At 33.5% G+C, this 26,433-nt stretch overlaps 3 protein-coding genes across 4 annotated transcripts; 1 reads left to right on the top strand and 2 right to left on the bottom strand.

Annotated features, from left to right (window-relative positions):
• Window positions 1-1,575: 1,575 nt before the first annotated feature.
• On the top strand, window positions 1,576-5,498 carry LOC133187346 (uncharacterized). Its single transcript, XM_061322700.1, has 7 exons — window positions 1,576-2,539; window positions 2,704-2,808; window positions 2,959-3,078; window positions 3,754-3,855; window positions 4,455-4,664; window positions 4,750-4,897; window positions 5,127-5,498. Exons 1-7 carry the CDS (start codon window positions 1,603-1,605, stop codon window positions 5,281-5,283), a joined length of 1,779 nt encoding a protein of 592 aa, XP_061178684.1. The 5' UTR covers window positions 1,576-1,602; the 3' UTR covers window positions 5,284-5,498.
• Window positions 5,426-6,479, bottom strand: LOC133187347 (uncharacterized). Its single transcript, XM_061322701.1, has one exon. The coding sequence runs from the start codon at window positions 6,477-6,479 to the stop codon at window positions 5,487-5,489; it is 993 nt and encodes a 330-aa protein (XP_061178685.1). The 3' UTR covers window positions 5,426-5,486.
• A 4,150-nt stretch (window positions 6,480-10,629) lies between these two features.
• LOC133186918 (glycerol-3-phosphate dehydrogenase [NAD(+)], cytoplasmic-like) lies at window positions 10,630-24,873 on the bottom strand. 2 transcript variants are annotated; one of them, XM_061322306.1, is made up of 9 exons: window positions 24,800-24,873; window positions 22,674-22,854; window positions 22,039-22,179; window positions 21,520-21,661; window positions 21,130-21,242; window positions 18,942-19,062; window positions 17,603-17,712; window positions 13,359-13,465; window positions 10,630-11,900 (listed from the first exon to the last, which is right to left on the bottom strand). In XM_061322306.1, exons 1-9 carry the CDS (start codon window positions 24,838-24,840, stop codon window positions 11,804-11,806), a joined length of 1,053 nt encoding a protein of 350 aa, XP_061178290.1. In that variant the 5' UTR covers window positions 24,841-24,873; the 3' UTR covers window positions 10,630-11,803. The 2 variants fall into 2 exon arrangements, with proteins under 2 accessions (XP_061178290.1, XP_061178291.1); XM_061322307.1 differs by lacking the exons at window positions 22,674-22,854; window positions 24,800-24,873 and adding an exon at window positions 22,528-22,585.
• Between the last annotated feature and the right edge of the window lie 1,560 nt (window positions 24,874-26,433).

The following is a 26,433-nucleotide window of genomic DNA, read 5'->3' as shown; positions in this document are numbered from 1 at the left end:
AATTGATGAAACAAGAATATCAACAGTCTCGCTTAAAGTCATCATTTTGTAAGTTTTATGGTCAATACAATGATCTTGTCAGCAAATACAATTTATCATTAGGTCATATACTGACTGACGTTTTTCATACTAATTGTTAGGTCATTATTTACACACTGAATTGTCGACGGATTTTTCCGTTATTTCCCGATCATGACAAGGATCACACGGCGGATGTGACCGGTCGGCAGGGGATGCTCACTCCTCCATGGCACCTGATCCCATCTCTGATGTTTTTGGAGGTCCGTGTTTGCTCTGCTCCCGATTTGTATTGTTTTAATGGAATTTGAGCTTGAAAACTGTTCGTTATCTCCCTATTTCATGATAAATTTTGCAAGACAAATATAACTGTTTGAATGACAATGTAAATATCCCACTACTGCATACACGCACCTTGTAGGATAAAGAATTATTGTTTGAAAAAATCCTTCATTCCGTAATTTTAACATAACTTGATAATGTATTTAATATTTTTCTTCGCCAAATAATGGCATGTTTAAATGTGGAAAAAAGCTTCAAGCCCAAAGTTCCATGTGAAAATAGATACTAAGCAAATCACATATAACAAAGTTATCGCATGGATAAATTACTACAAGCAAGGAACATTTTAAACAAAACAAAAAATCGTGATCACTTTTATAATAAGATACATCGATATACATGTACATACTTTGAAAAAATAAATTGGCGTAAAACATGCATTCGGTTTTCCACGCAGTTATACACCTCGTTAATCTGGACGCATGTGGTTGCCGTGCAGATCGTCTGAATTACTTAAGCGCCCGGATATCTAAAACAGACTTGGCTTGGTTTTATTATTATATTAACCACAAACTTCGTCCGTAAGCGTTCGGATTAACGCGGCTCTACTCTAAATCATCGTGAAGGAAGTTTTTCTTTATACAAAACCTTCCGGGAGAAGTTTATAATTGCGGAAGTTTTTAAAACAATCTTACTGACTTTTTCGGAACACTCGAGAATTCTGGATGGATGCATTAGGTCGGTTTTGGATTTTACAGGCCTAAAATATCGATTGGATGGACCATTTCTAGGTAGGTAAGTTAACCACTTTTTTTTTTAAAATGTAACACTATTGTAAAGTTTTAACACGAAAAAAGGGATTATTGCTATATGATGGCAATTCTAATTAGCACAATACACATTTCGAATTTTTCTGCAATAAACAATATATAATTATTTATTGATATTATATGCGTCATCGTTCTGGGGCTGTTGATACAGATATTAATCAAAGCCGTAAAACTAATGATAACAAAAATGTATTTTGAAATAAAACTATCTGGTGAATAAAAATGAATGAATAATAAAAACACTAATTTGGATGTTAACATTAATTGGAAATCAATATATATATATATATTAGAATCTCTTTTTCCTTAAACAAAGAAATTTATGATCATAACATGTATTCATTACAGTGAGGTAGGTAAGCATTTTTAATGTCTGTCTCTTCATTATCATGTCTACAGAATTACTCTTGTTATTTTTATACTGCAGATTTCCTTTGAGGTTAATATTGATTGTCAGTTTTAGACATCCAGCATGGAGAACAATAACAATGCAGAATTCAGTGAATTGTGTCAGAAGATCGAAAAAGAGATCCGTGCCGTAAATTGTTCTGAACTTCTAGAAGACGCTGTGGAAACGCACATTGAATTCATATGGATCACCATTGATAGAATAAAAAGAAACAAAGAAATACTTTCACTTGTAGTTGATTCTTTGGTGGAAAACAATATAAAAGGACTCACAGAAAATGTATTGTCATTGTTAGTGGAAAACAAGGACGAGCTCGCAGGTTTGAAGGGCGCTGCTTCTCAGAATGTGAGGAGTTTTCTGTCTGTTGTCTGGATTGTCACGGACTCGTCTTCCTTGCTCTGTCATCAGTTAGTCTGTTCTGTCGCTATTCAAAAGACGTCACAATTATTAGATTTTCTAAAAGACACTACACAAAATGAATCTGTATTGTTTTTAGTTAAATTTATTTTGGGATGTTGGCATAATTGTCTAAGACACGTGTCCTCAGCCGCTCAATTTCATTTCAGAGAACTTAATATAAAAACGACAACACATAAGACAATAGCTAGGTTTGAAGACAGTCCAATGATTCTGGCGAAGGGAATCATTGTATTGTCATATCTACTCACAGAAAATGATGAGGAAGAGGAGGGTCTTCTGGAAACAAATATACTGGGGTTTATTGTTCAAATTCTCAGCCAAGCAGTGAAGGCCGGAGATAGGGTGTCCCGTAGACACGGAATGAATGTCCAAGAGGTTCTCCAGGGTATAAATAACCTCTCTGTAAACGACAAAAATAAAGAAGAACTCGTAGCAAGAGGTGCTTTGCCTATTCTAGTCCAAATCCTAAAAGACAAAGTAAATCCTAGGGAAGTCATACAAACTCTCATGATTATTTGGAGAATTTCTTTCTTGAATCAAAATTTTTCCAGAATCATATCAGAACCAGATTTAATTAGTGGTAAGTAATGAGGTCTACATTTATGAGGTCTTTTGGCTAAAATTAAGTTCTATTTGATCTATAATCTTAATGTAATCACGTAAAGTTTCTGCTTGTATAAGAACCAAAATTTGTATTCAAAAATGGAATTTACAGAATGATCAAGTAGTTTTTTTCTGTTACAGTTGTAGAACGTCTTCAATTTGACGAAAATGAAAAGATACGACATTCTGCCACTGGTGCATTGTGGGAAATAAAACAAAGCAATCTTAGCATTTATCCTATAAATGGTATTGTTATTAAATCACTGATTCAGAACAAACATTTCTAGTCATTCTGAATTTGACATTTTGCTTTTATTATCTGTAAGAAGTACATTACATATATATGTGTAAATATGATTTGACTAAATACAGTACAACGTTTGTTAAACACCGTAGATGATCCTCGACCTCACGTGATGATCAGCTACCAATGGGATTCACAACCTGTGATGCTAAAGGTCAAGGACTCTCTAAAACAAGCCGGATACAAAGTGTGGATGGATGTGGAAAACATTAGTCAGTACTTCTTTAGTCGGTTTATATCTATATATTACTTTAATATATCAAAAGAAAATATATGTGGCTAGAAAATAAAGAAAATCATCAAAAGTCATTACTACCACATTTCAAATACCAGTTACAAAACTTTCCGGTATTTGACTTTAAAATTAATATATACACTTGATATAATCTTTATGAATCTTTATTTCAACAAAGTGCAAATCTGAAATTGTTTTATGTCTCCCTTGAAATTGTTTATGCATGCACGTAGTATCGTTTCTGAAAGTGCGTTTGTGTGTAGGGGGAACCAAAGAAAAATTAAGCTAAATTGTCTAAACTACAACATCCTATTTCGTGGGAGTGGGGTGCAACTAGTACTGTTTTCCCACAATCAAACTTTATTAAATTACCAGATTACTATGATTTAACTACCACAATGAAAAGTGGGGGGGGGGGGACCTACCTTTTAATGAAGATTCTCAACAGAAAAATTTATGATTGGAAAAGATTTGGGAGGGCCGGGGCAACACCCCTAATAATACGTGCCTGTCGTGCCAGTACCTTCAAAGCTATCCGCTTTACCTCAGTAGAAGTTATTTTGTGCCACAAATACGAAAAGAGTCATATATGTTTAAACATACAACAGAATACTTTATTAAGTCTGATAAATATTGATTTACCGCAGTGTAGGCGGATCTACGGTGGAGGCGATGTCCCTGGCCATTGAGAACGCTGCTGTTGTGCTCATATGTATGTCACAGAAATACAAAGAAAGTCCCAGCTGTAGATCAGGTAATTCTTTATATCAAGGAAATACAAAGAAAGTCCCAAGTGTAAATCAGGTAATTCTGTATGTCACAAAAATACAAAGAAATTCCCAGGTGTAGATCAGGTAATTCTTTATGTCACAAAAATACAAAGAAAGTCCCAGCTGTAGATCGGATAATTCTGTATGTCACAGAAATACAAAGAAAGTCCCAGCTGTAGATCGGATAATTCTGTATGTCACAAAAATACAAAGAAATTCCCAGGTGTAGATCAGGTAATTCTTTATGTCACAAAAATACAAAGAAAGTCCCAGCTGTAGATCGGATAATTCTTTATGTCACAAAAATACAAAGAAAGTCCCAGCTGTAGATCGGATAATTCTGTATGTCATAGAAATACAAAGAAAGTCCCAGCTGTAGATCAGGTGACATGAAAAAGGAAAATGATTTCTTAGTTTTGACTGGTTTATAATGTGTGTTAGATTTGTATAGATTTGATAACTGATACGTATTGCTAATGGATTAAAGAAGGTCGTACATGTAATAACTGGAGAATGGCAAATATAAAGGGTATTTAGTGGAAAATATGAGTGTATGCTGTTAACTCCATTTCCCACATTTCAGAGGCGGAGTATGCCTACAAACTCCGGAAGTGCGTGGTGCCCCTCCGACTGGAGCCTCGGTACGTCCCTGATGGATGGCTAGGATTAATCATAGGGACTAAACTCTACTTCGACTTCACTTCAGAAAAAAGATTTGATTTCATGGTGGGAAACCTCATTAAAGAACTTGGCTCAAGGGGTAGAATATTCGACATGCCCGATATCACTGATGGTATGTTTCTGCTCAAGGAAAAAAAAATTCGTAAATTTATTCAACACGTTTCGTCAAATTCCATTTACATTCTGATTTTGATAAGGCAAAGAAAAGCTTGGGCGACAGGACACGGTACACGATAAAAAGTCGGTGCGTGATGTACAAAACAGGGAGAATGTTTACTGGCAATGGACCGAAGCTCGGATAAAGGAATGGATTGATAGCTGTAACTTATCAAGCCCAATAGAAAGGTACGGGAAGCATTAGTGTCTTCAATACCAGTGAACGACGGTACACTGAAGGAAAACAGTTAATATATGCATCATTCTTCCTCAGTTTACTGTCTTTCAGATCAGATGTTTAAGGTTACCAAACTTCTTATGCGGATTATATAAGGAAGGGTACATTTGTACATTGTATTAATAATTAAAGGAATATAATTGTTTCCTTCCAGTGACCTAGTACTGATTATTTTTGTAGACTCTATGACCTTGACCCCGAGCTTCTGTCTGAACTTCGCCTTCTACAGTCTACTTCACCAGACTCGCTGTACAGTGTCCTGAGATCGGATCTTCTCTTGAGTGGAGTGGATGTCATCAAGTTCTCTAAAGAACTCAGGAAACTCGCAGATCACTAACATACACAAACAAGATGAAACTATACTAATATATTTTTTAAAAAATGTTTAATGTCAGTAATGTTTTCTAATAACTCAAAATCTAGAGCTGAAAATGTCATATCTTAAAAATTTTACATTACAATTTAAGTACGTACAGAAAACAATGTGTTGCTTAAACTTTTAAATTGTTTATAAAAACAATATTTACAGATTTTAATAAATTAAAACTTTGGAAGGTCTTTAAATTCAAAGAATCCTTTATCTTCCATTTGTTTTAAGACCCAAGGACCGTATTTCACAACAGGGGTCGATTTTTTTCCTTCTTGAGATTGGTTTACAATATTGACGTTAATATCGGCATCAAATCGAGGCTCTAGGAAAAACGGTACAGCGAATCTATCAACACCAATGTCAAGGACTCTGTGCTGTGTTGCTACAAAACGACCTCCAACCATTCTATTAAAAAGGTCGCCTACATTCATAACAAGGCCATTGGCAATTGGACGGACAGGCAGCCATTTTCTTTCTGGGGTCATTACCTCTAGTCCATGAAAATGGAAAGTTGTCAAAAGGGTCAAGAAACACGAGTCTGTATGTACTGGGGTGGTGACGACTTTACCGTCCTCTAAGATGGCGTTTTCAGGGGGTTTTCCGTTCCACGGTGGATAATGCAGCAATCGAAAAGTTGTACATGGTTTGTCCTTAAACAAATATTCAAATACATTTTCTTTAAATCCTAATCCAAAAGATGCAAGCTTAAGAATATCCATGGCAACCTGATGTAAAATCCTATACATGTCTATCATCGTTGCCTTAAAGTCAAAGTCTCCATTTTCTGGCGGCCATATTGACTTTTCGTAAAACCAGTTTCCGCTAATGACGTCAGTGTCGTCTGGCGACACGTCTGCAGCAATCTCAAACCCCTCCTTCCTGCTCGGTGAATTCTCCACCACTGGGAAGTATCCACGATACACATTGCTATTCTCTCTGTTAAAAGACCTTTTCAAAAGAGCCTTTTTAATTTCCCAGGGTTGGTTGAAAAACCATTGGCAGCAGTGTTTTAATTTCTCCACCTCAAAATTACGAATATTAACAATCCCTAAGAATCCAACGCTTTCCAGAGCACTAACAACTTCTTGTCCTCCTTCAGTGGGGTTCTTTAAGGCGTCATCGAGGTTTAATATTGGAAGGTTAAAATACTCCTCCTTCGACATGTTCAACAGATTTCTAGATATTCACTACTATCTATTACTGATATCTCTGATCATATTGTTGAGATAAGTGTGGCCTCAGCAAATGTTAATGTTTATTTTATATAGGTTGTCCTTTGTGGCAACGCACTTTGAAAAAATTACGCACTTTGAAAAAATTTTTCAAAGTGCGTTAAGTTTGGGACAAAATCAACGCACTTTGAAAAAATTTTTCAAAGTGCGTTAAATTTGGGACAAAATCAACGCACTTTGAAATTTTTTTTCAAAGTGCGTTAAGAGTGTACATCAACATTTTTACCATGGAGACACTTAACGCACTTTGAAAAAATTCGTATCAAACAAAATTTCTGGACTTAGATTTTAGTAATAGACAGCAATAATTTGTTATATTTCTTCCGAAAAACTGATGAATTGATCTACCCTCATCGAGAACGAGAAGACAGGTAGAAAGTCCCTCAGCCCAACTCTCTATCTTTCCTACACAAATAGATGTACATGTATTTACATAACTGGTATGAAATTGATATTATTTCTCTCAATAAATTCTGTTAATAAATTTGAGTTAATTTAAAATAGATGAAAAAATTGAGATGAGTATTCCTGAAAAAAAAAAAATTACGTACCCTATTATATGAAAGAAGAGAGCTGCATAACCTTTATTCAAAATGTTACCACAATGATTCCTCAGAAAAAGGCACTTACGTGGTTATTAAAACATGCTATTGAACTTGTCTAGCGTTTTTATGATATAAAATTACAGATTTAGAAGTAATCTGACTGCATAACTTTTTTGAGAAAAAGTTATTAGTGAACGAGGTAAAAATTTCAGTGGAGTGAGTCATGTGGCTAAAGTTTATTTTCTTACTATCAAACAAATGAGTCAGCCAATGTTTCATATATGTTCACAATAGATAGATAGATGAATATGATAGAAAGATAGATGAGAGAGAGAGAATTTTCATGGTATGGAAAAATCATAGTTGCTCCCTTTTCACTAAGAAAAATGCGATGCTTTAAGTCACTTATCGACATCTATGTCTACCGAACTTATTAGAGACTGGATAAAATTTAAAAAAGAAAAGAAAAACAGGAAACGAAACTGTGCTATTTAACAATCATTCCTCCATTATTTCTAAATGACCCATTTCCCTTTTAAAACAGTTACGAGAACTTTGGAAACAAGATAACTCCTAAAAATCTTTTTAAAAACGTCTATATCTCAGATCCTGACGTCATCATCAAAAAGTCATTCAACCAGGTTCAAATAATTATTTATCATATCTAAAATTTGCAAGAATATTGACCAAGCCGTGAACTTTTTTTTTTCAAAGTGCGTTAATATGGTCGATATTAACGCACTTTGAAAAGAATTTTTTTTTTTCAAAGTGCGTTAACGTGGTCCCAAAATTAACGCACTTTGAAAATTTTTTTCAAAGTGCGTAATTTTTCAAAGTGCGTTGTAACAGTCCTTAAAACATTGCATTTAAGTGCAGGTATTTACTATTAAGTAATTAGGGGATACCAAAGAGAGAAATCCGTAAGCCAGGTCCACAACTTTTCCTTGAGGCGGCAGGGTTGTCTGCCCACCCCACCCCGGCCTGGATCCGCCCTTGCAGATCCATAAATACATGTTGTTAGAAAAACAAGAAGTGTGCTCCTAAGAATGACCCAGTTGTAAGAGGAAACGGATATGACTATGTACAGCTATTTAAACAAAACTTCAGCAGTGAACTTCCATAATAAATCTCACCATCTCTCTTGGATGTTTACCTTCAACTGAAGACCTTGTCGACCGCGGAATTTCACAAGACGACAAACCTAAACATAACCAATTGTATCAATTTGGAGGTTTTCGATCTAGTTTTGGTCTAAAGTAGATTAAAAAAATCAAATGTTATATTTACCTTGAGGGCTGGATGTAGGTGAATATTACTTTTTCCGAATTCTATAACTTTGAATTTCAGCCAAGCATTAAATCAAGTAATAAAACCAGGCGCGGATCCAGGAATTGAAGTTGGGGGGGGGGGCGCAAGAAGTAGGCATTGGGTCTGGGGGCCGCCTTGCGGCCCCAGCCCCCGGAAGCTCCTGGATTCTAGAGATTTTGAAGGGTAAAAATGAGGTCTACCGAGAAGACATTTTTACTTTTTCTCGACAAAACTATGATTTACGCTTTGACAATTTTAGGGCGCCGGGTGCGCCCCCCCCCCCTTAAATCCGCCATTGAAAACTACACGTCTTTTGCTTTTCTTAATATTATTTCCTATTCCCATGATACCTTTGTTTCCCTGCTGTGGCTCCATCCTATCCCTGAGAACAATGATTTACCAAACATTTTATATATACTCTAAGGAATGCTTGCAGATTTAAAATGACTATGGCCCTTTGGGTCTTCTAAAGGTAAATTTAGCAAATTTTGTGATTAAAACTTTTATATCTAATACAACTATTAGACCTTAATTCTACAGTTTTCACTTCACTTTTGTCATTTTTTGGATTAGAAGTTAGTGAGTAGATTTTTGAATTACCACACCCTGATTTTCACTATTTCTTAAGTGTCTCTCCTTGAAAGTGCAGTCCTTTGTTTGAACAAACTTAAATCCCCATAATCCAAGGATGTTCCTGACAACTTTAATTAAAATGACCATGTGGTACTGAACTTGAAAATGTGATAAATTAAAACAACAAGCAGTGAAAGATGGACAATGGACAAACTTTGATCTGAAGAGCTAATCCAGTTGTAGACTCAGATGAGCTAAGAAATCAATGTTAAAGTAAAAGAAAGGCTTTATCCTGAATATTATCAGACAAGTATAGTTAATTGATATGTCACTATATATAATAGAATCTGGAGATAAACAATTTAAACAGGATAAAATTTTCACAATGTTTATGTAAATTTTTTATTAATATGAAAAAAAAAATTGCTATACTTTAACAAATGAATTTTAAAACAATCCATTATCATACATAAATATTCAATAAACTTGGATTTTTCATATAATTACCATATGTATAGGAGCACATATGGCAAAAAATTCAAATGTATAAAATATCAACATGATTCTATTGGATAGAGTAAACATAAAGCTACAATATTTGATAAAATACAGCATACATAAAAAACCTAGTCAAACATCAGCACCTTTAATACTCAGTAAAACTCTAACAAGCAGTAATAACATAGTCCAACACAATCTGGTTACTTTTCTTATGTGTGTACTCTGACACACTGAATGCTTTACATTTTAATTCCACCTATTATAGACCCACGTCAGATCTGACACTTTATCTTCATAAACTTAGAATCCCTTAGACATGAAAGAAAAAAAAAAAAGATAACTGCAACTCAATGTGTTTAAAAAATAATTATTGACAATATAGATCTACATTTAGCAAAAATAAACAGCAAACAAAATAAGAATCTACAAAAATTTAAGTATAATGTAAAATTATAATAATTTAACACATTGATCACAGTTAAAGAAAAATAAGATTGGAACAAACTCTTATAGCAAGCAACACATCAGACATTAAACAGAAGTTAAAGGGTGAAGAGAAAAATAAAACATATACATCTCTAGATACTTACCAAGGATCTCTTTTTTCCATAAGATGATTAAATGTTTACATTGCCTACTCCAGATATGATGATATACATGTATAATCATATTCTATAGTATGGTGTAATGAAAATCCAGTCAGGAATGCAGACTGGTACTTTTAAAAACTTTCAAGTTTAGGTTTGTATGTTTTCTTTGCTCATTAATAATTTTTTTTTTAAAAATCAAGCAAACCAAGGACTCATATTTTCTCACTGTTATTTAGAAAAATTGTATCAAGAAAATCTACATGAATATTGGACCATCACTTCCTAATTTTGAAAATAATGGAAAAGAGCTAGGTTCACTTTATGCATAAAATGGCCCTGTAGATATACCAATTTATTGTCTAACACTTTATGTTCCATTTCAAACATCAAGCTAAAGTAAAGACTTGGTGCTTTCATTTCCTATTAAATATTTTCTTCTTAAAGCCAAGGTCTTGGAAAACAGGCTTCATGGAATTGCAATGTTCTTGAATTTTAAAGAAAACAAGTATACTTGAGTACTTTCACAGAAGAGAAATAATACAAGCACACCCTCTGATCAAAACATGTTTTGTAATCCTCAGAAATAGTTTTATCATTTAATAGTCGCATATTTTAGATCAGAGGTTGTGCTCTATATTAAATATCGAAAAATAGCTTTCAAAATTAACTGTTTTTGTAGAATTTTTCAGGATATGAGGAAAATGACGCATTTCATGATGCATTGACTAGCCAGAAAATTACATCATTTTTGATAGATACTCAGTCACCAAAGGTCTAAATGATATTTAATGCACTGTTAACTAAAACCAAGCAGTTTTAGTTTTTCTGAAATTCACAGGGCCAAAAAAGGCCCCAAGTGAACATTGTTCTTAAGGAAGGATAAAAAATATCAAAGTGGAGCATTCAACTTTAAAGAGAAATACCACAATCTACAAATAATCTCAGGTTTATCCTTATATACATATATTTAACAGATAATTCATTGCCAGTCTTCAAACATATAACTCAGAAAAACCTAGTTATGTACTACAAGTAGCTTCATGATCAGAAAAATTATGACTGAATTATGGAGAGTTTAATTTATACAGTCTCACACACACACACATAAGAGAATCAATGCTTGCAAAGATAAACTGAATTATCAACAAACATGTTCTATATTCTTATAAATTTTGTTCATTAACTAAGACGAGATCAAAAGCAAATTTCAACTAAACAGAAACTATCTAGTGACATTTTGTTAATAAAAACACCCCAAAACAGATACATTTAGTATTCAAAAAGAACAATACTAAAAGATTCTTCAAAATGTTCCAACAACAGAATACTACACTAACTAAAGAATCATCCAACATATTTACATGTCAGAGGAGTGCACCATTTTATGCTGTAGTAAAATAAAACAAACTTAATCATTTTACATTAAATAGTTCCTTAGTAATCAGGTTATGTTTTGTTTTTTTCGGAATTTCCTGATGTCTCTAAGTAGCCATTTGTTGACATGCCTTTGGGTTATACTAACAGATCTCTAGATGGATGGACAGTTTTACAGATGTTCTGGGTGATTCCTGTTGTCTTCATGTAGCCATTTGTTGACATCCCTTTGAGTTATAATAATAGATCTCTAGATGGATGGACAGTTTTACAGATGTTCTGGGTGATTCCTGTTGTCTTCATGTAGCCATTTGTTGACATGCCTTTGAGTTATACTAACAGATCTCTAGATGGATGGACAGTTTTACAGATGTTCTGGGTGATTTCTAAGACATGATATAAACTCTTTAGGATCCATTTCTCTGATGCAGATCTTATGAATAGCTGTAAACAGTGGAAATCTGAAAAAAAGATAACCATCTCATAAATGGCTGGTTACAATAGAAAACATTTAAGATATTAGATACTAGTAGATGATATGAATGGTTTTGAATAGAGATGACCAAAGATAAGGCTGATTACAAAACCCCAAAAGACACTCAAAGTTATAGAGTGACTGTATAAATGTTTATACACAGAGATCTTATGAATCACTCTTACACAGCTATAACCTAAAACAAAAACTGTCAAATTTTTTATGACCAGTGTAAAAAGTAGAAACCTTAGAAATAAAGATCTTATGAATGGCCCTACACAGTGGACACCAACAGATGAGTTTAGTGAATCCTATAAATGGTAGAAATCTTTATTCTACATATCTAAATCAATGATCATTAATATGGAAATGCAACTGTTAAAGATCATAAGATGCTGTCAAGTGGAGAGATCTTACAAATATCTAAAAACAGTTGAAATCTTACAAAGACCTATAAACAGTTGAAATCTTACAAATAACTATAAACAGTTGAAATCTTACAAATAGCTATAAACAGTTAAAATCTTACAAATACCTATAAACAGTTGAAATCTTACAAATACCTATAAACAGTTGAAGTCTTACATATACCTATAAACAGTTGAAATCAACAAGATACAATTTTTTGAATAGCTTCAAACAGTAGAAATCCTAAAGATACATGTCTTATAAATATCTTTATGAATCACCATACACTATAAAATCCAAATTGATGAAGACCATACAAAATCTGTAATCAGTGGAAACCTTAAAGATCTTATGAATGGCCATAAACAGTGGGAAGATGCAAGATACCTATCTTAAGAATGACTGCCAACAATGGAAGCCTAATTTTATTACCATAAACCCTGGGAAATCAAAACTTAAAGATTCTATGAATGGTATAAACAGAGGAAAATTAAAATACAAATAGGAAGATCATCTGCATGTCTGTTTACTGTGAAAAAATACTGTAAACATGAACATTTCCATATGGGGGGAATTTCAACCATGAATGAGTTATACATTTATATGATCAATCTCTATTTCACTGCTTTAACAAAAAAAAAAAATTACACCACTTAAGATCTTAATCTTTTTGATTGCCTGAAAACTTTAAATGCATTCTAAGAAATGCATTTTTAAAAAAAAATTATTTACTCATTTTGTAATGAAAAGGAGATATACAGCATTCATAAAGGTTAGGTGCATAGGTATATAGTCAATACAATGAAGGATAAATAACTACGCATATATTTTCTTAACTCATGAATACATTTGTAAATCAAGAAACGATTGTTTTTGTAATCTGTCAGTTGCAACTTCTTATTTTCCTGTTATAACAAAACAGAGCAAACGGTACTGCAAGATCAAAAACATAAAATTTAGGATAAAAGGTGAATAAAATTTAAAATTTAACTGTTAAATATTATAATTAAACAGTTGTTGTTGTCTTTGAACCTACTTGTCTGTCATATTCTTCTTTTCCAACATTGTGTAGATTTCCCTGGCTATCAGCGGCCCCTGAAAACTCTGACCCTTCATAATCTCCTTTTCTAACTGCTTAATGGTCTGAAAGAAATACCACACCAATGTCACTCAAATAAGAATTGCAGAGTTGTTTTATTGTCTAAAAGAGAGAGATTGCCAAAGTCACTTAAATAAGAATTGCAGAGCACTAAAATTCTCTCATTATTAAGATCCTTAAAATTCAATCTTTTCCTTGAAATGAGCATTATCTAACTGCCAAAGTTAATCTCTGTAAGCAGACCATTATAACTGTGGATAAATTATGTTGTGGATACATTAGGTTGTGGATACATTAGGTTGTAAAACTGTGGATACATTATATTGTGGATACATTATGTTGTATAACTGTCTATACATTAGGTTGTGGATACATTAGGTTGTACAACTGTGGATGCATTAGGTTGTATAACTATGGATACATTAGGTTGTACAACTGTGGATGCATTAGGTTGCGGATACATTAGGTTGTACAACTGTGGATACATTAGGTTGTACAACTGTGGATGCATTAGGTTGCGGATACATTAGGTTGTACAACTGTGGATACATTAGGTTATATAACTGTGGATACATTAGGTTGTATAACTTGGATACATTATGTTGTGGATACATTAAGTTATACAACTGTGGATACATTATGTTGTACAACTGTGGATTAGGTTGTGGATACATTAGGTTGTACAACTGTGGATACATTAGGATGTACAACTGTGGATACATTATGTTGTGGATACATTAAGTTGTGGATACATTAGGTTGTACAACTGTGGATACATTATGTTGTATAACTGTGGATACATTAGGTTGTGGATACATTATGTTGTTTAACTGTGGATACATTAGGTTGTACAACTGTGGATACATTAGGTTGTATAACTGTGGATACATTAGGTTGTGGAAACATTAGGTTGTACAACTGTGGATACATTAGGTTGTACAACTGTGGATACATTATGTTGTGGATACATTAGGTTGTATAACTGTGGAAACATTAGGTTGTACAGCTGTGGATACATTATGTTGTGGATACATTAGGTTGTATAACTATGGAAACATTAGGTTGTACAGCTCTGGATACATTAGGTTGTATAACTGTGGATACATTAGGTTGTATAACTGTGGATACATTAGGTTGTATAACTTTGGAAACATTACATATGTACGTTGTACAGCTGTGGATACATTAGGTTGTATAACTGTGGATACATTAGGTTGTATAACTGTGGAAACATTATGTTGTACAACTGTGGATACATTAGGTTGTATAACTGTGGATACATTATGTTGTATAACTGTGGATACATAAGGTTGTATAACTGTGGAAACATTAGGTTGTATAACTGTGGCCCCGAGGAAGACTGGTGCTTTGCACTAATCCGGATTAATGATAATTATTATTATTACCCATCAATTCACCCAGAAGCATAAATGATAGGTGGAAAGCAATATGCCCCACAAATACATATACATCTGTACAGAAATGGATGTTCTGCCTCTTATTTTTGAGACTAGAATTACTCAATCAAGAGCTCTTTTTCTTTCAGTGGGCATTTAAATTTATCACAATTATGTACATTTTACAAATTAAAGCTCTGATAATGTTTTGAAGGTGTTTGGAAGGTGCCTGTTCTACAGTTATTGACTGTTATGAAGTCGATGAAATACAGACCTCAATATTATTATACAAATCATGGTAATTCTACCACTGTTATTGCAAAGATCAAAGAGATGCCGCAGCCATTATTCTCCCATAAATCACACATGTCATCAACAAATTATTGATAATTTTAAATCGTTTTCCTCTAATTTTGACTGCCTTCACTAGGAAAAGGATAGAGGTATCTTTTGATTGTGATGCAAATTGGTGGGAAAAAAATTTACTTTTGTTTTGGATTACATTGTACTTTTTCTGAAGCTTGAGATACAAATGAATGAGGTTTAGCATTCTATTGTGACATCATGAGACACTTTTGATGACGTCCAAATGTAGCTTCTGCATTTCTCTACAGAGAAGTTTCAATTTTACTGCAGCAGAATAGAAAGAATTCCCTTGTCGTCGGAATTGTTGGAGAATATACCCCTCAGTCTCAAGATTTTGTTGGCAAATAAAAACCTCTCCCTTCAAGCTCGGTTTTTATTTGCCATCGGGGTGTATTCTCCAACAATTCCTCCGACGCGGGAATTATTTCTTAATTATATGTACACATGAGGTCTTTTAATATTAGGGCAAATTTAACCGGTTAACTGATTGATCAGTTGGAATTATGGTAATCAGTTAGAAAATCTGTAATAAGTTAATCAGAAAAATAAATTATGTGTAAATTTCCTTAAATTTCAATTTATAATGTAAAAAAAAAATTGAATGTTGATAGGTTATAAAGTTTCACACATTTATTTCAACTGATATGGAGGTAATTACATGTAATTGAGGCTCTTTGAAATGAGGTCACTGGGGTAATTGGTCAGTTTGTGAAGTGTTAATTGCTGTTTAAACAACATGTTGCTGTCCAGTCTTTCCTGTATTTCTTTAATGATATAAGTTTAATGATCATTGATTACTGTAAACTGATTACAGTGTAAAACATTGTTAATTATGTGATAGCTCAGACTCCTTGTCTGTTTATTGTGACAATGTAGAATGACCCTGTGTGACATCGGTTTATTCCCAGAACGTCTACTCGCTAAATCAACAATATAATTTTCACACTCAATTAAGGGGTCCTCCAAAGGGAACAGGTAGAGTTTACCTGTATGGATTAACTACCTGCATTTATATGACTGTTTAAATATAAACAAATCTTTTTGTGATATTTCCTATGAAATGAATTAAATATTTTAATTAAGATATTGAATATTTCTTTAGTACTATTTCATTTATTTTTTACTGAAGTTTTCAAGGCATTTACTCTAAATATTATTTACTACCTTCATTTAAATGGGAAAAACTATATTTCATGATGCTAAATAATTTTTAATTCAGTCTATTTATTTTATATTCAGTGTTTCAAAGCATCAACTATTAGTATTATAACAATGTTAATGTATTTAAATAGACAAAAAATCTTTCATGTCATTTTTTTTAAATATACCCTATTTAATTTTTTTTTCAATATATCCTTTATCAATTGAGTTAATTTTTGCTTAATAATTTTTTTATTTCAAATTTTTAACTAAAGTTTCAAAGCATTTACTCTAGAAACATGTAATATAACAATATATCATTTTCAAAATCATTAAGTCTGCGTGATAAAAAGCAAATCTTAAGATAATCAATTTATCTTTTGAAAAAAATTTACCAAGAAGCGTGATATAAAATGATTTTAAAACAAATCACTTCACTATGAATTTTGAATCTAATTTCAACCAACAACATAAATTATTAATAATTGGTAATGAGGCTGATTAAATCAGTTCACTTTGAAAGTTAGATGAAAAAGGAAATCCCTGTCAAGGATGTTCTGAATGTTTATAATGTTTGTATTAAAATGTATTTTGAAATAAAAAAAAATATTTATTATATGAAAAATACTTGTTCAGTGTCTTAAAGTATAGTTATTATTTAATAAAATAAACTGTGCTTTAATAAATAATTTTTATTACAAAAATAAATGTATTTAATTTAGACTGTCAAATCAAGGTAACACAGGTAAACGGTACCTGTGCCCCTTAGAGGGCCTCTTAATTGTGATAAACAGTGTGATAATTATATTATTGATTAAGCGAGTAGACGTTCGGGGAATAAACCGTGACATCTTGTCTGAAAAATTATCAATGTCTTTGATCTCTCAGGGATGTTTCACGATTAACTTTTTAAAAAAATTTTTGCCATTTGAAACTGAAATAAAATTTATAAATTATAATGATCAAGCATGAACAGATTAATACCTGTGTTTTTTTTTTTTGTTTTTTTTTACTTTTTTCATTTATTTGAATAGAGTTTACTTGAAAAAAGTCAGGAAAAGTGTACATACATGTACATGTATTTTGATATGATTAACCGAATAATCACATTTTGTGTTCAACCGATTAGCAGTGTTTATTAGCAATAAGCAGATACACGTGCATTGATTTATACCTTGTCCGAGTGTTTCTTAGCAATAAGCAGATACCAGTATATTAGTCTATACCTTGTCTGAATGTTTCTTAGCAATAAGCAGATACCAGTATATTAATCTATACCTTGTCTGATTTGATGACAGATTCTCCTAGTAGTCTGTTCCTCCCTCCGTGACAAGTTGTCACTAAATCTGCAATACCACAACTCTCAAAGAAGGTGGTCACTTTCATCTCTGTCAAAAATACCACAAAAAACTAATCTGGGTGTAATGTTTATTTGGAACTAATTGAACATGACAATCAAGTTTCAAAATACATCTTCACAGTCACCATTTACATTTCCGTTGTTATGCTCATTATTATAAGTCTAAATTACAAGAAGTTGTAGCATGTCCTCATTCATAAGTTTAGCAGGTGACATCATTTGCAAAAAAGAAACTAGACTACCTAAATTACCTAGGATAGATTAAATATTATCTAAGCTATATTAGACATTATCTAGCTAGGCTACACTAAATATTATCTAGGCTACACTACATAAATTATACAGGCTACAATACACTAGACATTACCTAAGATACACTAGACATTACCTGGGACACTTTTGACATTACCTATGATACACTAGACATTACCTGGGACACACTTGACATTACCTGGGACACTAGACATTACCTGGGACACACTTGACATTATCTGGGACACACTTGACATTACCTGGGACACTAGACATTACCTGGGACACACTTGACATTATCTGGGACACATTAGACATTACCTGGGACACACTTGACATTACCAGGGACACTAGACATTACCTGGGACACACTTGACATTATCTGGGACACACTTGGCATTACCTGGGACACTAGACATTATTTGGGACACACTTGACATTATCTGGGACACACTAGACATTACCTGGGACACACTAGACATTACCTGAGACACACTAGACATTACCTGGGATACACTAGACATTACCTGGGATACACTAGACATGACCTGAGATACACTAGACATTACCTGGGACACACTTGACATTACCTGGGACACTAGACATTACCTGGGACACACTTGACATTATTTGGGACACACTAGACATTACCTTGGACACACTAGACATTACCTGGAAAACACTTGACATTACCTGGGACACACTAGACATTATCAGGCACACACTAGACATTACCTGGGACACACTAGACATTACCTGGGACACACTAGACATTATTTGGGACACACTAGACATTACCAGGGACACACTAGACATTACCTGGGACACTAGACATTACCTGGGACACACTTGACATTATTTGGGACACACTAGACATTACCTTGGACACACTAGACATTACCTGGAACACACTTGACATTACCTGGGACACACTAGACATTACCAGGGACACACTAGACATTACCAGGGACACACTAGACATTACCTGGGATACACTAGACTTACCTGGGATGAACATTTCCGTAGCTTTAATCATCTCCATCAGACCCAGTCTAATTACAGCTGCCTTAGTGTTATCTCCGTATCCAAGACCATCAACAATACCTGCTCCTATACCAACAATGTTCTGTAAATATATCAACAGTACCAGCTTCTATACCAAAGTTTTGTAAATATATCAACAATATCCACTTCTACACCAAAAATAGTTCTGTGAATATATCAATGAATGTGTCAAATAAATAGCAGTATGGCATTAGTGTTATACCCTCAGCAATACCCTTTCATATATCAACAATGTTCTGTAAATACCATGGTGTCAAACAAAAGTATTAGTGTTAACCCAACATTCAAGGCCATCAACAATTGCTGGTCCTTCCAAAGATGATTTTTTTTTCAATCTTTTGGCACTATTGCTGTATTACCATGATTACTTAACTAATATGTGAGAAATGAAAGAAAAAGAGAGCAAGCTCCCAAATTGTTAAAAAGTGTTACACATTACGGATGGCAATGCTATGATGCTATGCATTAAATCTACCTCCTTCAACCCCCCTCCCCCCCCCCCCCCACCCTTCTTCCCTTTTACAGAATGATGTTTATCACCAGAATTAGATCTGTTTGTATCATCCATAGGTGCACTGAATAAATATTATCAAATGAGAAAACAACTTCATCTCAGCATTTATAATCATGATGCACATGCTAACTGTTTCATACAAGATGCACAGACTGGTATATTTTGGCCAAACTTCTAGGTTCAAAAGGAGCATAACTTGAAAAAATAACTGAATCAGAATTTCCTGTGAATATGCACATCAACACATTATTGTTCTTAAATACAAAGTTTCAAGAAATTCTGTTGAGTGATTTAAGAGAAGTTGCACTGACAAACTGTTGCAGTAGTATATCTAAGTCTGGATAAGACTTTTAACTTCAAACATTTCCCAGATACAAATTTAATCAAAATTTCCTTTTAATATGCACATCTACACATTATGAAATTCTGTTGAGCCATTTTAGAGGAGTTGTGATGACAATAACAGGACAGAAGGAACAAACTGACTGAGTGACAGACGGATCAAATACATTATACCCTCCACAGCTCATTGTGTGGGGTATACTTAGAACACATGCCATGATTTTTCATGTTCCTACCAATCTAATTTTACTTCTTTGCATATCCCAGGATGAATCTAGGTCTAAAGAGTTATACCTGTTTTCTACAGTCATGTTTTTAACATTTGTACACTTTATAATGGAAAATACAGGAGCCTCATTATTCTTGATGCTAATAATCTGGACGTTTCAACTTCCACACAAAATTTGTTTCAGTATTCCAAATGCTTCCAAAATCCAGATTAACAAGGCTTAACTGTAATAAGAAACCCCTCTTTTTAAAAGAGTATGCTTATGTAGTTATGTAGGCAAAACTGGCAAAAAATGTGTGTGACCAGTAAAAATGCTATCGATGTTGGCCCACATGACCGGTCCCTTTTTTTGGTTAAAGTTTTTTGTTTTTCCATTTATCATCAGCGCACTTCCCAGCTTAATTATCGTACATGTACCTTATATGCGATTGCGCAATACTTTTTCTTTACATGAGATCGAGGCTATAAATGAAAGTGAAATTAGCATGTTCTCGTGACCTATTAAATTTAAAACTGAGGAAGAATTAGGTAGAAAACATAAAGAAACAGATAAAGACAAGCTAAACATGAAAAATTTCGACAGAAAGAAATCAAAACACAGTTGGGAAAAGCGGTAAATGTAGTACTTCCGACTGTCCCGGATTTCATTTTTTCATCAATCGTGTTGATATCTTTATTATCGATGCACAGAATTTCTACAATTTTTTAGACTCATTTTCTATGTTAGCATAATTCCAAAATGCATAAATGTTTCAAAAAAATTATGTTTACTATGCTGAACCTGCATTGTCACCTGCCAAATCTAGTATTGTTATAAATGCAAAAAACGAAAATGGAAGAGGACTTGGAAATGGAGACTGAATGTTATATTATTATTAAGTAAATATATGTGTAATGAAGTAAATAAATGTTGTTTTTTTTTTAATTTTGCGACTTACTATTTCGGACCCGCAAAAATCACTTTGGACCAGCTTATTTTGTCTTCTAGCCAGTCCGAATGACTGGCTATCTGAAAAAGTTTTCCACCGCTATCTGAGTTATACCTTTAGAGCTCCACAAGCCTCCACGGTCTGTCTGTCCTGAACGACAGCTATCCTGAAGTATGGTGTCTCAAACAAGTCCTTCAGTAGCTGCCCCATCTCTTCGTCCTCACACCCTGTTATCATAATGTTTACATCCAAGTGATTGCCAGAGGCTTTCAACTCATACATTGTACAACAAAGTGGTGGACAAATACATTTAATATCAACTTGACATGAACTTAGATTTTTTCTATTTAACAATATCATGTTCCTGGAATAGAAATAGCTTCTCCATTGGAGTTCTTGAAAAATAAAGAAGACTTCAGAGACATTACAAACCATAAAGGCATATGATATGTGTCTGTATGTACCCTTTAGAATAGCATGGATCACTGTGTGTTAACATCTTACCAATAGTGGATTCACAAAATTGTTCTTGTGCCACTTCTGTTGCTAGATTTGCCCCACTTAATGCTGCACAGGGAATTCCCAATGCCTCCCCAATCACTTTAGACATTGGAATCACAACCCCATCATCATGAATGGAAAATCCCTGTAATCCAAATTAAAAAAATTACTATAATCAATATAATGCTTCAGAGAAATTAGAAAACACTAAAACATTAGTATAATAATGTTAAATGTATGTGGGAGACTACCATTTCATTAAGTCTGATTTTTCTACTGAAATAATATTTTCACATTTGTCTGTACCTACTTTTTTAAGAGAAATGGCCACTGAATCAAATGTGATTTATCTTATGATTGAAAGTACTTTACATTTCTTAGGTGACCGTGTGTGTGTGTGTGTATGATTCCCCCCTCCCCCTTTCTTGGTGGTGATGGGGGGGGGGGTGTCAAGATTGCTCACGGAATATCAAAGTTCTGCAAAATAAAGTACATTTGTTATCCCCATTGTTATTCACTGACCTTAATTAGGGAGACAGCGACTGCCTTGGGTTTGATTTTATCTTTCAGAGTGCTGCAGATCTTATGGACGTACTGATGTGGAAGAACGAAGACCAGGATATCTGCTCCTGTTGTGGCCTCCAGTAAATCAGGAATGGCCACCTGACAAACAAAATATATCAAAATATCAGGCAACAAACAACCAAAAGAATTATGTCCTACAAAACAATCAACAATTCAGTGTATCTAACAATACTGCAAGACAAATCAGAGTTTAAAAAAAAACATGATGAAAGACTCTGGCTACTCAGTAAAGCTCAATTACAATATTCCAACTATGCTGTTATGTTCATGACAAGTGTCATGATATTTCTGTAGTAAAGACTTGAAATTGTTATGCTTACATGTTTAAAATAAAAGATCATTGAACAAAGCATTTTAACTTTTAGACATCCTGGTTAAATTTGACATTCTCATATTTGATGTTCATCTCTATCTGTGTTAATTTACCACATTTTCTGGGAGTACCTGGTAAATACTTGACATTCTTATGTTTTGTGTTCATTATCTGTGCTAACTTACTACATTTTCTGGGAGTTTGATGCCAGGTAAATACTTGACATTATGTTTTGTATTCATTATCTGTGCTAACTTACTACATTTTCTGGGATTTTGATGCCCGGTAAATACTTGACATTCTCGTGTTCTGTGTTTACAATCTCTGTCAACTTTCTACCATCTATCATCTCCTCATACATGTACATCTTAATTTCTGAGTTGAATCTCTTTCCTCTCTCCACAACATTTTTACCCAGGATTTTAGCAATAGCAGATCCCCTGAAAAATAGAAAAAATATTTTCAAAGTAATTAATCAAAGAATTATTCCTGCATGTTTGAAATTCATTAAAAAATAGTGACATTTTAGCTGTTTAGTGTCTGTGACTCCTTGCTCATAGTTCCTCCCCTTTCATCAATAATCTTGACAAGCTATATAAAGTAAATTATTAAAGTTTAAGTTTAGAATTTTAAATATCATTGCCCCTTGAACTACCACATTTGCTGTTGACAAGATTTAATCAATGATTCATTAGTTTATGATTAATTAATTTTTTCTCCATATTTTTGTCATGTTTTGACTTCAGTAGAATTTGTGTTTAATGTTATTCAAAAAATAGTTTAATATATTGAGTTCTTAAAGCAGTCAGAGGTTCTCTTTTCACTCTTTCTTTGCTTTAGATGTGTGCATTTCTTTTCTTAAGTGTATTATTTATCAGAGGATGGGTTTACCTCAGTAAGTGATTATAATAGAATCAGAATATTGAAGTTAAAACAGATCATCATTTAATGTGAACCTAATTTCAGGTCTCCAAGATTAAAGTTGAGAGATAAATGGAAAGGTGACAAGTGCAAGTGTCATGCTTACCACAATAAAGTTTTGCACTTCTTTCCATTATCTTTCAGTTTTTCTTGAAGAATCAATTATTTTATTTCAATATTTATTGATGTACAAGGAATTCACATCAACTTAAATAATTAAAAATACTAAACATTTTGAATATGAAAACATAGGAGACGAAAGAAGGGGAGAAAATGAAATTGTACTGATTCAAATCTCAGTAAGATAAAGCATCACTGCCATAAATAAATTGTGTAGAATGTTTATCTTCAATGGATGGTATCCAATGGTAAAATACTCAACATATGAAAACATACACTTAGTACAAACATGAATCACGTGACAATCAATTTACACATGTAAACATGACCCTAATTCAGTTAAATTTGCGTCCAAAGAATTATGACTTTGATATACAATGAGTGATGCAGCCCTAGTATTGTAAATATATACGCATAAGAGTAAATGACTTATTATATGTAAACACACATGTCTGAAACATTGTAAACTTATCTTTGCATATAATGGACTTATGACTAGGAAATTCACATGCAATGAAATAAATCAAAATACCTGACTTATATTCTTCCATTAACCTTTGAACATAATATATTCGGAAATACATAAATATTAAAACAAAGCAACACTTACTCAGTGCTGGAGCTGATTAAAGTGCGACTGACAGTTGCGGAACATGCACAATAAATGTAATGTACTGAAAATGTTTATAAATGTAAAATAAAAAGTAGTGATGTACACAATCCGTTATTCCGGAAACATTTGAGCAGTGGCAGTACAAAAATTAAAATTCTTTAAGAATTCTATGTAACTTTTCAAAGACTGCTTAGTGCTGCATCTCAAAATTTCACCAACAGATCCCTACAATACTTGATAAATCAGTAAATCTTTTTTTTTACACAATAGGAGAATAGTCAATCCCTTTTCTCTTTAGAAAAGTGGGCAGGTTGTCATTTATTTTCTTAAGAAAAGTAGACAAGCTTTTGCTTTCATCTGAAGGTGAAAGCCTGTTCATGCACTTCTCTAAAGAGAATAACTTATCCCTTTTCTCATGTTGCTAAATAAGCATTTTTTTTCCACATCCAATAAAATGTTTGAGAGATTGGTCCAGCCATAGAGACGACCATCAAAACATGTCACTGAAACAGTAATTTGTGGCAAAGTTAGGTTTAATGCTATACACAGTAACGAGTGTAAATAACAAAACGGCAGAGTGCACTGATCAAAATACAAGCCGGCTACACATTTATTAGTACACTGATCATCTCAGTCTATCGAAAAAACGAAGTAATTACAATCTGATACTTAATCTAGTTATCTGGAAGATCTACTCTTCTACAGTCTACAGAATTGCCAACACATCTTACCAATTTCCTGAACCAACAATACTGACAGTTTTCTTTTCCATATCGGACGTCCGTTTCGAGGTCGAAATCTGTCTGCTTCACATCAGAGTTAATTTGGCGCTTTAAGTCTTTTCGGTATATAGGCCTACACGTTTTAATATTGAAATCAACGGAAAAAATCCAAGAAGTTACGGTGCTAGGACTTTCAGGAATCCCGGGATTTCAGGAGAATCCCGCTACAGGAAGAAGAATCCCCGACAAAAAGGTAGAATCCCCCTAAAAATGAATTAGTTGGGATACATAAAGGGTTTAGGTGGTGATTATTTGAATGATATTGTTATCCGTACATTTTTATAGCCAATTTTACCTGAGAATCGACAAAAATCGGACGCCATTACTAGTTGTCGTGGTATACCGTATACCACGCCCGATCTAAAATCGCGATCGCTGACAACTACTAGTTCCAAGTTGTACGTGAAAAATATTAATGCTTATAAAAAGTGAATGATAGTATATAGGAATTTTATAATAAGAATTAACATGATTATAAATACATAAAAGGAAATAAAAAAAATGAATAAAAATTAAATCTAATTAAAAATAATATAAATCAACATATTCAGGACTTAATTGACTCCTTTTGTTTACAGTAGTTTTGTACCCCTTCAAATGGGAGTTTTTGGCTTGTTTTTGCATGTTTGAAAAGAAAATAAATACTCATTGATATTAGAAAGCAGTTAGTATTATCCAAGAATGAAATTATTTGAACACAGGTCTATTAAAAATAGAAAGTTCCATAAAAATTAATAATATTTGCATGTTGCATATGTGACCACATGTTGAGGGAGTATTGTGATAATACTATTCACACATCAGCCAGGTTTGTTGGTAGTTACTGGGACAGGCAGCCACCCCCCTGTATGTATACATGCAATATATATACACAGCTGTTGACATCTGGTCCAGTGACACCTGGTCTAGTTGGTAATAACCACCTTTTGTTTAACTCTTTCCCACTCACAAGCGCCTCTCGACGCCTAGCCAGGATTTCCGCACAAGCGTCTCTCGCTATCATTATTCATAGTCAAAATATTTCTGTCAAAGAGAGCAATAAACATAAAAGTAAATTATTAAATAACTTCATGAAAAATGACAGAAAAAATAATTTATAATTTTATTAACATCATTAGATAAAATTATATTCCTAACCTAACCTAACACAACACCAAACAGTATTCACTGGTCTGCACCCGTCTGGCGGGGGAGGAATATTGCCTGATACTAATTAAGCCTACTCTAAGTTCTAACCTAACACAACACCAAACAGTATTCACTGGTCTGCACCCGTCTGGCGGGGGAGGAATATTGCCTGATACTAATTAAGCCTACTCTAAGTTCTAACCTAACACAACACCAAACAGTATTCACTGATCTGCACCCGTCTGGCCGGGGAGGAATACTTCCTGATACTAACCCTATTCTAAACAAAAATCATAAATAAACATTGTAAAAACAAAACATAGATTTGATTGTTCTGTAAGACTGACTGAGTATGGGGAGATGAAGATCTACTGTATTTTAGATTTTTTGATAGTTGTAGTCCTGTCCACTTTTTTACGTTTTTGTTGACCAATTTTTTTACCTAAGGTGCGTGA

This window comes from Saccostrea echinata, unplaced genomic scaffold (genome assembly GCF_033153115.1).
Source record: "Saccostrea echinata isolate AGI-Se365-2 ecotype Australia unplaced genomic scaffold, CSIRO_AGI_Sech_v1 ptg000014l, whole genome shotgun sequence".
Taxonomy (NCBI): Eukaryota; Metazoa; Mollusca; class Bivalvia; order Ostreida; family Ostreidae; genus Saccostrea; species Saccostrea echinata.
The sequence above is the reverse complement of the archived record's forward strand: the minus strand, read 5'-3'. Positions and strand labels throughout refer to the sequence as shown.